This window comes from Trichosurus vulpecula, chromosome 5, assembly GCF_011100635.1.
Source record: "Trichosurus vulpecula isolate mTriVul1 chromosome 5, mTriVul1.pri, whole genome shotgun sequence".
NCBI classification, from domain to species: domain Eukaryota; kingdom Metazoa; phylum Chordata; class Mammalia; order Diprotodontia; family Phalangeridae; genus Trichosurus; species Trichosurus vulpecula.
The window spans coordinates 277,487,272-277,499,346 of NC_050577.1; the positions used below are offsets into that span (position 1 = coordinate 277,487,272).

At 40.9% G+C, this 12,075-nt stretch overlaps 2 protein-coding genes and 1 pseudogene across 2 annotated transcripts; 1 reads left to right on the plus strand and 2 right to left on the minus strand.

Annotated features, from left to right (window-relative positions):
- Window positions 1–3,156: 3,156 nt before the first annotated feature.
- LOC118852445 (60S ribosomal protein L6-like) lies at window positions 3,157–3,737 on the minus strand. The gene has a single exon (XM_036762192.1). The coding sequence runs from the start codon at window positions 3,619–3,621 to the stop codon at window positions 3,157–3,159; it is 465 nt and encodes a 154-aa protein (XP_036618087.1). The 5' UTR covers window positions 3,622–3,737.
- Window positions 3,738–5,990: 2,253 nt separating this feature from the next.
- LOC118852446 lies at window positions 5,991–6,882 on the minus strand (annotated as a pseudogene).
- A 1,219-nt stretch (window positions 6,883–8,101) lies between these two features.
- On the plus strand, window positions 8,102–10,534 carry LALBA (lactalbumin alpha). The gene is made up of 4 exons (XM_036759927.1): window positions 8,102–8,305; window positions 9,231–9,389; window positions 9,888–9,966; window positions 10,483–10,534. The coding sequence occupies exons 1-4, from the start codon at window positions 8,146–8,148 to the stop codon at window positions 10,532–10,534; spliced, it is 450 nt and encodes a 149-aa protein (XP_036615822.1). The 5' UTR covers window positions 8,102–8,145.
- The last annotated feature ends 1,541 nt before the right edge of the window (window positions 10,535–12,075 follow it).

Consider the following 12,075-nt stretch of genomic DNA (forward strand, 5'->3'; position numbering starts at 1 on the left):
AATCACTCCAGTATCTTTGCCAAGAAAATTCCAAATGGGATCACAAAAGGTCAGACATGACTGAAATGACTGATCAGCAACAACATGTTGAACCACTTTCTTTGTAAAAGGCAAAGAAAGGAAAAAGTAAAAGAAAAAAGGAGGAAGAGAAATACAAAAGTAACAATCATAACTGTTGATGTGAAAGCAACAAAATCACCTATAAAATAGAAAGAGGCAGCAGAATGGATTAGAAAGTAAGAATCCAACAATATATTGTTTACAAGAAATACATAAGGGACAAATACCTCACTATCTGACAGAAGGTGCTGGGAAAACTAGAAAGCAGTTTGGCAGAAACTAGGTATAGACCAATATCTTACACTGTACACCAAGATAAGATCAAAATGTATATATAATTTAGACATAAAGGGTAATATCATAAGCAAATTAGGGGAGTAGGGAAAATTTTGCCTATTAGATATATGGATAAGGGGGGAATTTATGATCAAATATGAGAAAAAGAGGATCACGGGAAGTGAAATTAATAATTGATTGTTAAATTTAAAAGGTTTTACTCAAACAAAACCAATGCAGACAAGATTAGAGGGAAAGTAGGAAACTGGGAAAAATTTTTACAGTAAGTTCCTCTGATAAAGCCTCATTTCTCAAATATATAGGGAACTGAATCAAAGTTATACAAATAAGAGCCATTCTTGAATTGATAAATCATCAGAGGACATGAATAGCTTTCGAAATAAGAAATCAAAGCTATCTATATGTATATTAAAAATGTTCTAAATAACTATTGATTAGAGAAACACAAATTAAAACAGCTCTGAGGTACCGCCTCATACCTTTCAGATAGAAAATTAATGCTGGAGGGGATTTGGAAAAATTGGTACATTAATCAACTGTTGGTGGACTTGTGAAGTCCACCATTCTGGAGAACAATTTGGAACCATGCTCAAAGGGCTATGAAACTGGGCATACTCTTTGACCCAGCAATACCACTACTAAGTCTGTACCCTAAAGAGATCAAAAATAAAGGAAAAGGACCTAGATGTACAAAAATATTTATAGCAGCTCTTTTTGTGATGGCAAAGAATTGGAACTTGAGGGGATGCTATCAACTGGGGAATGGCTGAACAAACTGTGGTATATGATTATGATATAATACTATTGTGCAATAAAGAGTGATGAATGGAATGCTTTCAGAAAAACATGGAAAGATTTATGTGAATCGATGCGATATGAAGTGAGCAGAACCATAGTAACAGCAATATTATAATGATGATCAACTATGAAGACTTAGCTACTCTAATCATATAATGGTCCTAGATAATTTCTAAGGACTAATAATGAAAAATGGTACCCACCTCCAGAGAGAGAACTGAACTTGTCTGAGTGCAGATTGAAGTGTAATTATTTCACTTTATTTTTCTTATTTTCTTTTTGCAGCAGGGATAATATGGAAATGTTTTGCATGATTTCACATATATAATTGATATCACATTGCTTGCCTTCTCAATGGGTAGAGGAGAGAGAGAATTTGGAACTCAAAATTTTAAAAAATGAATGTTAAAAATAAATTTAAAAATGTATTTAAAAAATAAGAAACACATAAGAAGAAGAAAGATTCACACAGAGTTAAAATAAGAAACCAGAATAAAATCTGTTATGCTTCAAGTGAACTCAAAAAAGGATGGATAGCAATCATGATCTCAGATACATTGGGCTGTTGTGCAAATCAAACCAGATAAATGCATTTAAATTTACTTGTGGTGATAATAATAATGATAATATTTATAATAATGATACTGATGACTTATATAGCACTTACTATGTGCCAGGCATTGTGCTAAATGTTTTACAATTATTTTCTCATTTGACCCTCACAACAACTCTGGGAAGTAGGTGCCATTATTATCCCCATTTTTTTCCACAGATGAGGAAACTGAGGCAAAGGTGGCTTGCCTAGGGGCACAAAGGTAATGTATGAGGCTGGATTTAAACTTAAGTCTTCCTGACTCCAAGTCTAGAGCTCTTTCCATTATGCCACCTAGCTTCCCTTGTAGCAAAAAACCCCTCCAAAACCCTATGAAATAAATATAAAATATTTTAACTTTCATTCACTTTGTAGAATCACAGTATTTCAGAATTGAAGGAACCTTGCTAGTATGGAGATGTGTAACAACAATATTACTAGCAGCTGTTGTGAGGGTGTAAGACCAGTAACACCAGCATACAGGAGGGCTGCTAGCACAGGTGGGTTAACAATCTCATTTTAATTAAACGTACATATAGCATTCACTTAATTTAGGGGGGAAAGTCAGCACCCTGAACTTCAGAGAAAATACAAACAGAAACTACAAGCAGATATTATATAAAAAATAAACACCAATCAACAGGCAGGCTTCTATCTGTCTGACCATAGCAATACATACACAGTTACCAGAGAGAGAAGCACGTGGGTTTTCAAAGTGGGAGGTGGGGCTCCAGTGGCTACCCAGAGTCTCCTCTAGCCAAATCACATGGACACTCTTCCCATGAGTAAGCCCCCAAAGCAAAATGCCAACCTCAGAACCTATATACTCTGTTTAGGGCCCTGGAGCTTAGTGCCTACTTAGCAAAAGGGTGTGGGAAAGATCTTTAATCACTAGCACAACATCATATATATTGTTTCCGATCAATGACTCTTAATTCAAACAAAGGCAAGGCTCAAAGGCACTTGATTGCCTTAGTGCTGGAAAGCACTCTAAAACAAAAGACAACAAAAGTCCCACTTTACTTGCTTGATTCAAACAAAGACAAGACTCAAAGGCACTTGATTGTCTTAGTGCTGAGAAGCACTCCAAAACAAAAGACAACAAAATGTCCCACTTTACTTGGTATTACAGGATGTCAGGTTTTTTTTTTTAACTACTCCAAATATTTTAATAAGAGTTCTCTGGAAGGCATTTAAAACACCAGTTTGTGCGGATAAACTCCATTGGAGAGAGAGAATACAGAACACAGGTAGCCATGGAGCTGAGGAATTTTCTTGATTTGGGGCAGGATCTGAGAGTCCACTGTTTTCTGATCAGCCTTGCGCTGCTCTGTAATCTCGTATTTCTTTTTTTCTGTGTCAAAAATCTCTCCTTCTTTGTGTCTAGGTTTATGGAACTCCTTCTTGAATTAAGCATCAGTAAGATGATTTGGAATTTTTACACCTGAAAGGTTAACCCTGGTAGAGGTGGCAATGACAAATTTCTGATGGGTCCTTCTCAGAGGAACACGGTTGATGGTCAGAGGTCCAGTCACCAGTAGCAAGCCACTAGCCAGCTGCTTCAGGAAAACCACTTGCTTGCCCCTGTGGCGGCCAGTGAGCATGATCAGAACAGTGCCTGGCTTGATGCTAGCTCGAAGTCTCCTCACATGCTGGCTGAAGGGCTTTTTGCCATGACTTAGCAGCTTTCTAGGCACATCCTCAGTAGGGTAATACCGAGGCATTTTGCAAATCTTTACCACACAGGTTCCTCCATTCTTATCACCACCAACTGGCTTTGAGATAGTAGCAGGCACCTTCTCTTTCTTTTTCCTTTCAATCTGGGTTTTTGGTGCAGCATATTTCCGCTTGTACATGGCTCTCTGGGAATACATTGCAGACCTGGAGTATCTACCAATCCCTCGGGCCAGGACTGGGTTCCGACTGCAATGCTTTCGAGGCTTTTTCACCACCTTTTCAGCCACATCTTCCTTTTTGTTCTCTTTTTTTTCCTTTTGACCTTCTTTTCCTTTGGTTCATTTGGAGGCTTGGATGTCAGGTTTTTAAAAAATTTTTTTTATTCTGAACTTAAACAACAACAAAGAGCATTTCCATACTCATAGCAGAACACAAAAGAGAAATTCATAGGAAACTGTGAACCTCCATATCATCTGGCTTGCTTTAAAATATATATGTATATATGTGCATATTTTATAAATTCTAAATATTACTTTCAAAACTATCTGTGCTTCATTCTGAGTTTCCTTTTGTTATCATCTGTGAATTTTTAAAAAATATTTCAGTATTCCCCTTTTTTGGCATCACTATCGATGCAATAATTAATTATTCGCTAATTAAAAATCTTGAAAGAAATAAAAAACCTTGTAGAAAATAAGGAGAGTCAAGCAGAATGAATTAAAATATTGTTCATGTCTAAAAATGACTCTCTTCATTTTGTGTCCATCACCTTGAGATCAAGAGGCTGATAACTGCTTCATCACATGTCCTTTGTAGACATAGCTTGCCATTTTTTTGGTAAGAGTTAAGTCATTCAAAGTAACATATTGTTGACTTCGTATAAATTGTTTCTTGGTTCTTTTTACTTCACTCCATATCCGTTTCTTATGTCTTATATTTCTTAGATTTCTCTGAAATAATCTTTCATAATTTCTTACAATAGAATAATATCCCATTAATTCATGTAGCAGGGTTTTTCCCCAGGGCACTGATTTACCTTCAGTGTGGTAGCTGACCTTGATGCCATATTCATCCTCACCGAAAGCATTTGACAACGTGGCTGAGAACATCATGCTAAAAAGCACGGGAGCAAGCATTCAGCCTTGTTTCACTTCACTGTCAATCAATGCTGAGGCCACTGACTGTTACCATGGGATTGAAGTCAATCCTTCCCTAGCTGAAGTTTCAATTGAGGAACAGGTTTTGAATGCCATTAGGCTCCTTTCATGTGGCAAAGCACCTGGTGCTGATTCTATTCTAGCTGAGATTTACAAGGTAGGGGTCCATCGACTGAAATTTTCTAGGTTATATGGTGAAAGGAGGTTATCCCCCAGAAGTTCAAGGATGCCCCCTTGTTCATCTCTATAAAGGTAAAGGAAATAGATTGTCCTGTGACAGTCACAGGGGGGATCTCTCTCTTAGTCATTGCTGGCAAGATTCTTGCCAGAGTCTTCTTAATAGGCTGATCCTTCACCTGGAGGATGGTCATCTATCTGAGAGCCAGTGTGGCATCAGAAAGGGCCAAGGAATGGTTGATATGATGTTTGCTGCCTGACAATGTCAGGAGAAATGCCAGGAGCAGAACAGAGGTCTGTATGCAATGTTTGTAGGTATGACCAAGGCCTTTGATACAGTCAGTCATGACAGCTTATGGAAAATTATGTCAAAATTTGGTTGCCTGGAGAAGTCATCAGCATTGTATGTCAGTTTCATGACAGCATGCTTGCCTGGGTTCTGGTTAATGGACAATGTTCTCATGCTTTCTCCATCACCAATGGAGTGAAACAAGGAATCCACTTGCTCCCATACTGTTTAGCATGATGTCTTCAGCCATGTTGTTGAACATGTAGGAGGTATCACCTGAAATAAGCTTTGAAGGGAACTAAAGAGTCTAGGAGATGGAGGTATAGAGGGAAAATATTCCAGGTGTGGTTTTTACAAAAAGCACAGAGGTGGGAGATGGAATTTTGAATTTTGCAAAAAGCCGATAGGCCAATTCAGCTAGACCACAGAGTGAATGGAGGTGAAGAAGTTATCATAAGCTGTTAAAGGTAGGCTGGACCCTGATGGTGAAGGGCTTTAAATACCAAACAAAGGAGTTTTTATTTTATCCCAAGATCAATGGGGAGCCACTGAAGATTCTTAAGCAGGATGGTGACATCATCATGCCTGCACTTTAAAAATACCAATTTGATGTGCATACCCTTTGGCCCAGCAGTACTATTTCTAGGTCTATATCCCAAAAGAGCATTTAAACTAGATGGTCTAAGTTGATCTGCCTCCTTGGACCCACGGTAACTGTTATTTTCCCAAAAATAGGGAATCATCATCAGTTCCACTGTGTGAACAATGGATCACAATAAATGAGTCCCTTTTTCTAAGAGCTTTTCCTGGTTCCCCTACAAACATGATCTGGCCTGCATAAAAAGACAACAGGTGTTTCTTGAAGTATGGTCCAAAATGCTAAGTATGGTTAAGTATTCTACGTGATCTATATTCACTGGTTCCTTTTTTAGTTAGGATGTACTTAGATTACTTTCTTCAGTTCATCGTACAGGACAAGCATGAAAGCTCCACCCATGCCTCTATGAACATTGGACCAGGCACCCTTGAAGAAAGCTTTGCTGCCCTCGTCTTTAGCAATCTTCTTCCAGCAGTCAGTTGTCCCAGTGTACAATGATAACAGCTCCTTTGTGCCCAGACTGCATCAGCATTGGCCGCCTTATTGTCTCAAAAGGATAGGAGACCACACCTGCTACAGCAGTCACTGACTGCGCATTCACCCAGCTTATCACAGTATGAGTGTTCTTAGGATCTGGGAGCATGCCTTTGCTGTATCATAGATTCCAAAGTAAGCTGCTCTATAGATAATGATACCCTACACTGAGACATTGAAACCTTGATTCAAGCCACAAATTCCATCAGACTTGGTGATTTTCACAAAGCAGTCTCCCAGGCCTTTGAATTCTCTCTCAGTGCCACATTTCCCAACATCAGCTGCCAAGCGGGTTCTCGCAAAATCCATGGGGACAGAGAGAAGTGGCTCCAGCTGCACCGCCAGAGGCGAGATTGCCAGCAAAATGCCGCCAAAACTGTGTGTGCTTGTCCACTCCTCCCAAAAACACCTGCTTATACTTATCCTTAAAGGCAATGTGAAGGACCCGGGTGGGGAAATATCTGATGACATTTGCTAAGTTACCCTGCCAGAAGGAAAGCACCCCTTGTTTCTTAGGAATTTGGACTATACAATCCACTATGCCTTTGTATTGCTTATCTGCAGCAATTTGTTTACTTGCATGCTGCACCTGCAATAGTAGCTTAACTCTCTCGATGGGGGCCACCGCAGTCTTGGAGATGGCACTGGCGATGCCACCAGCCAGGAAATCCTAGGCGAAGGAGATGGCCTGTTCTGTCATGGTTACAGAGGGGGAAGGTGTTTGAGTGGGAGGAAGAAAGCCATTTAGAAAGGGCCAAAAGCTGGGGAACTTGTCACTGCTTGCATAGCCGCTTGCTACAGCTCGGACCGGAAGGCAACTTAACTCTTCTTACCAATGCAAGGATCCAAAATAACTCCAAGGGACTCATGGTGGATAATGCTGTTCACATCCAGAAAAAGAACTATGGAGGCCGAATGCAGATTGAAGCATATTATTTGCTCTCTCTTTTTTTGTTTCTTCTTTCTCGTGGTTTCTCCCATTGGTTCTAATTCTTCTTTATAACATGACTAATGTGAAAATAGGTTCAATATGAATGTATATGTAGAGCCTATATCAAATTACACACCATCTTAAGGTGGAGGAGGGGAGAGATGAGGAGAAAATTTGGAACTTGAAATCTTATGGAAGTGAATATTGAAAGCTAAAAATTAAAAAAAAATTTAAAAAAGAAAGAAATGCCAATTTGAAAACTGTGTGGAGGATGTATGACACTGGGGAGAGCCTGGAAGGAGGGAGACCAATTAGGAGGTGAATGTAATAATCCAGGTAAGAGATGCCAAAGTCCTGAACTAGGATGGCAGTTGTATGAGTGAAGAGTTGGTGTGAGCAATGCTGTGGAAGTAGAATTGACAAGGCTTGGATTATGAGAAGAGATGGAGAGGGATTAATTAGGCTCTAGACCCTAGGATCTCTAGACCTTGCTCTTGTCCAATAAATACCACACACCCAGGATATTTGTCTATTATTCTTCTGCTTCCTTCCCTGTCCTCTGTGGAAGCTCCCTCTCTTGAAACAGAGAGGGCTCTGAATTGGAGATGGAAGGTACAAAATGAGGCTTTTGTAGGAAGGAGTCACTGTTGGAACACTGCAGAGAGTTCTCTTAGACACACTATAGTATTCTCGCCTACCCTTCTTCTATCAACCATGTCTACCTGGAGGCTTGCTTTCTTAGCTTTAATAACAAGGTAGGCAAGCCCTGATTCCTAGAACTAAAGCTACAATAAACAAAGATCTAAGAATGAGGCCAACAGGAAATAAGGTGCCTCAGGGACAAAGAATGGGGCCAGTGTGGGTGAGGCTGGGATAGGGAAAGTATTAGGAAAGAGAGCTGATCTATCAGTCCCTCCACCATCTTCTTCCTGGGGGCAGTGCCTTTTTTTTTTTTTTAACAAGGTTACTTGAGCTCTTCCCCACCTCCCGCATGGTACAGGATCAGGATAAAAGCAGGCGGCTCCCAGTGGTTCCATGTTCCAGACCCCTGAAACAGCCAAGATGATGTCTCTGCTTCCTCTGCTCTTGCTTGGCGTTGTGCTCCCAGCCACCCAGGCCAAAGACTATGGGAAATGTGAACTGAACCAGATATTGAGAGAACGTGGCGTTGACAAAGTTATCTCTCTGCCTGAATGTGAGTTTTCTCTACCCTTGTCTGTCTTCAAACCTTTTCAGTGTTGTCTCCTCTCCTCCCTTTTCTTCTCCCCTACTTTCTTCTCTTCTGTTATTAATTACTTCCCTCTTCTCTCTTTTCTTTCTTCTCCTCTTTTTCTCTGAACTTTAGAAGCGCAGTTGTAAAGGGACCCCAGAAGTCATCTAATCTAACCCTCAGCCAAATCATGAGTCTTTTACAAATGATCATAAATGTTCTTATTATTTAATTCCATCTTCTCCTTTTTCCTCTCCTCCTTGCCTCTCTGTCACTCTCTTTTTGAATCATAGTTGAAATTACAGTTGAAATAATTTCAACTATAATTTTATAGTTATCCCAAGTATAGAATTCTAGTTGAAATGGGATGTCAAAATCCATGTAATCTATTTAAATCATGACTCTTGTCTACAAATGGAACCTTGTAAATTTTCACCAGTGCCCCCATTAATTAATTTCCTTCTCTTCTCCTTGTTTTCTCCTGTTTGCCTTCTACCTGTTCTTCCTCTCCATCTTTTCTTCCCTTCCCTTTCTCTTTTCTTTCTTCCTTTTCCTCCCCTACTATTCTTACTTATAAGAAGTTTCCCATCTACCTCTCCTTTTCCCTTACGTTCTTCTTTCCCTTCCCCTTCTTCTCAAATCATAAACTTGAAGTTAGAAGGAATATCAGAGGTCATCTATTCCAAACTCTACCTAGATTTGTTTTGATCCACCTATTAATCATTCCCTTCCCTCTCCTTCCCTCTTCCCTCACTCTCTTCCTCCATTTTCTCCTCTCTCTGTACACCTCTCTTTGGTTCTCTGCCGTCCTTTGGCTTCCCCACCCCCAACTTAACTAGACTGGGGGCCTCTGAGTTCCATCTCTATCCAGCCTGGAGGTCTGTTTCACCTCTCACTTTATTTCCCTTAGTGATCTGTACCATGTTCCATAGCAGTGGCTTTAGCACTGAAACTGAAGTCGATAACAACAACCACAAAGAATATGGAATATTCCAGATCAGCAGCAACGGCTGGTGCGCTGAAAAGCAGGAAGATGTAGAAAGAAGTGTCTGTGGCATTCTTTGCTCTAGTGAGTAATCTCATGCTCTCTTCCTGCTCTTTTAATCCCCGGTCTCTAATAGCTTTCCTTTGAGCTGTTTTGGAAGTATTCTCTTTTGCATCATTGCCGACCAATTCTGCTGGTGGGATCTTAGCCTTAACTGTGGGCCTTGCATAGATAATCTTTGCATCGGCACTGTCCCCATTTTTCCTAGCTAAGGTCTCAAGATTCAGGGGCAAGCAAAAAGAGCTGGTCAGAAACTTGGGAACTGACATATTTCATTTCTTGAATGACACTGGCTCCTCAGGATGAGCTCACTCTCTGGAAAGGTCCTTAAGTATTCTCTTTTCCCAGAGAGCACCAGATACACTCTCTATGTAGGGACAGGAGATCCAATACAAAGTCTCAAGGCAGCACCAGTGCTAGGCCGGGGATGGTTCCAGTTCCATTTTTAGTAACAAGGGAACTTGGGAGGGCTCCTCTTTCTGAGCAACATTCTTTAGTTCCCTTCTTCTTCTCTAATGCCAGAACTCCTTGATGATGACATTACTGATGACATTGTGTGTGCCAAGAAGATCCTGCAGCTACCTGAAAGACTTGACCACTGGTAAAACATACCTCCATTCTTTACCTGCTTTAAATATTCCCTTCACTCTGGCCCCAGATCTCCTAGCCTTTGGATCCAACAGGAACATAACATAACAGTTTCAGGTCTCTACGTCTTCATCTAGTGGCTTTCACCCACCAAATCCTCTGGCATGGAGTCCCCACCAGAAAGCTGAGAACCAGCTTTCCCTTCACATGGCTTCTTCCATTTCTATACCTATTCCCCTCCCCCCTTATTCTCCTTGCTCACTCTCAGACCTTGATCCTAAACTGAGTATCAGTCATCATCCAACTGTCCTCTATAGCTCCAGAATATGCTTAGGCAGTGGCTCATGATCCATGATTAGATGCTGTCTCTTATAATCAGTCTGGGAATACTGATTAGACCCATCCCACTTCCTCTTCCCACCCAAGTGCTGGGTCAAGATAGAACCATCCCCACCAAGCTTCCTCTTCCCTCATTCTTGGCCTGGACCAGGGCTGTTAACCAGGTTGCCTTCTTTCTTTCCTTTCTTAGGAAGGCCCATAACACATTCTGCCGTGAGAACCTGGACCAGTGGAACTGCTAGGCCAATGCTGTTCTCAATGCCCCTTCCTTATTTCTTCTATTGGAACCTTCCCCTTGGATTAAGTGACTCCAAGATGCTTGCTCTGAGACCCTTACACCCTGCTTCTCAGCAAGGAATGACACTATGGGCACCACTATGGGCATTGTTTTCTAGAACAATGAGTTGCTACTTCAGTGGACTCTCACCTTGCCCAGTGTTCTCCTAAGGCCACTTCCTCCATAGCAACTAGGGATACTTCACTATCTGTCTTGAATAAAATGTTTATCTCTGAGTGGCTGTATATGTTTGTTGAGGGATAAATGAACCCCAGGGGTGTAGGAATCCCAAACCAAAGTTCCCAGGTCACCTGGAATGAATTTGTGGACCCAAGCACTCTTTAAGTCAAGGAGGCAAAGATTTATTACACTTTTCCAGCTGGCAAGAGTTCTTAGGGAACCTGCAACCATACAGGGCTACAGGGAAAGTTTAAGTACAAGATTTAGGGATGAAATCTGTCAATAAGATATTTTGGGGTGGGATTAGGGAGTGGTTAAGGCGTGGTTAGTTCTTAAAGGAACATGCACTTTTTGTATCTACTCTGTGGGTATCTTACCCAGAGTTCACTGGGAAATAGCCCAAGGTGGGAGGTGTGCTACCTATAGGTGTGGTTTTGACTGTGAAACATCACTAAGTCACAAAAAGTTCATGGCTGACTGGGAATATCCAGGTGGACTCCATCACAAGTTTTGTTAGACAAGATTAATGTAAGGGAGTATACATTTGACTATGTCTAGAACATATGCTAGACTCAGTGTATAGTCAGTTATCAACACCTGGAATCAATCTATAACTGGGCATAGCTGCTTATTGAGGAAGAAGCAGAGATAAGTTTGGGGCACACTGCCCTTTAGCTAGAGAGAGGGACTGCTAGGGCCAATGCTCTGAAGCTAGGGAGAGATGTGATTTTAGACCTGGAGTTCAAACACAGGCACCCAAGCAGAGACTAAGGGGAAATGTGATGTTAGAATTAGGGTCCAAGCACAAGTACCCCATCATGTTTACTGGAGGAATGGATCTCAGGCAGACAGTGAGGAATAGGGTGGAAGGGTGGGCACAGATCCTCTCACCAGCTGTTTTCCATCTCTGTTAAGTAAAGAGGAATAGAAAGGACTACAAGTGTAATAAGAAAGATGGACATTTTAGGACTTCCTGATAGGGCTATGAGATGTGTGAGTGAGCTATTCCCCGGGCAGATTAAATAACAGGCTTTATGATAATACACCAGTCAGCATGAAAGGGGACTCATCTGCCATGCTCTCGCTGTCTTTCTCCAACTCTTAGAGCAGCAGGTATGTCATGCATTCACCCTTTCTGGCCATGTTCTTACATTAGTCTTTCAAATATATTTATATCATCTAACAAAGTATGAGGGTTCAGGCCCTCATCCCATTGGTTCTTCCCATTGATCCCTTTTCTGCTGAGTTTCACTTGAGGTCATTTACAAGATATACTTTAAAGAATTTTAATCGGAAATGAATCAAAGCTAGTCAATGTCAGTATCT

What these genes read in the sequence shown, in the direction of transcription:
- LALBA (XM_036759927.1), top strand. Translation starts at nt 8,146, where the DNA reads ATGTTCCAGACCCCTGAAACAGCCAAGATGATGTCTCTGCTTCCTCTG. An exon ending in AGTTATCTCTCTGCCTGAAT is followed by an intron (nt 8,306 to 9,230) that starts GTGAGTTTTCTC and finishes TATTTCCCTTAG; the next exon opens with TGATCTGTACCATGTTCCAT. An exon ending in CTGTGGCATTCTTTGCTCTA is followed by an intron (nt 9,390 to 9,887) that starts GTGAGTAATCTC and finishes CTCTAATGCCAG; the next exon opens with AACTCCTTGATGATGACATT.
- LOC118852445 (XM_036762192.1), bottom strand. Translation starts at nt 3,621, where the DNA reads ATGTATTCCCAGAGAGCCATGTACAAGCGGAAATATGCTGCACCAAAA.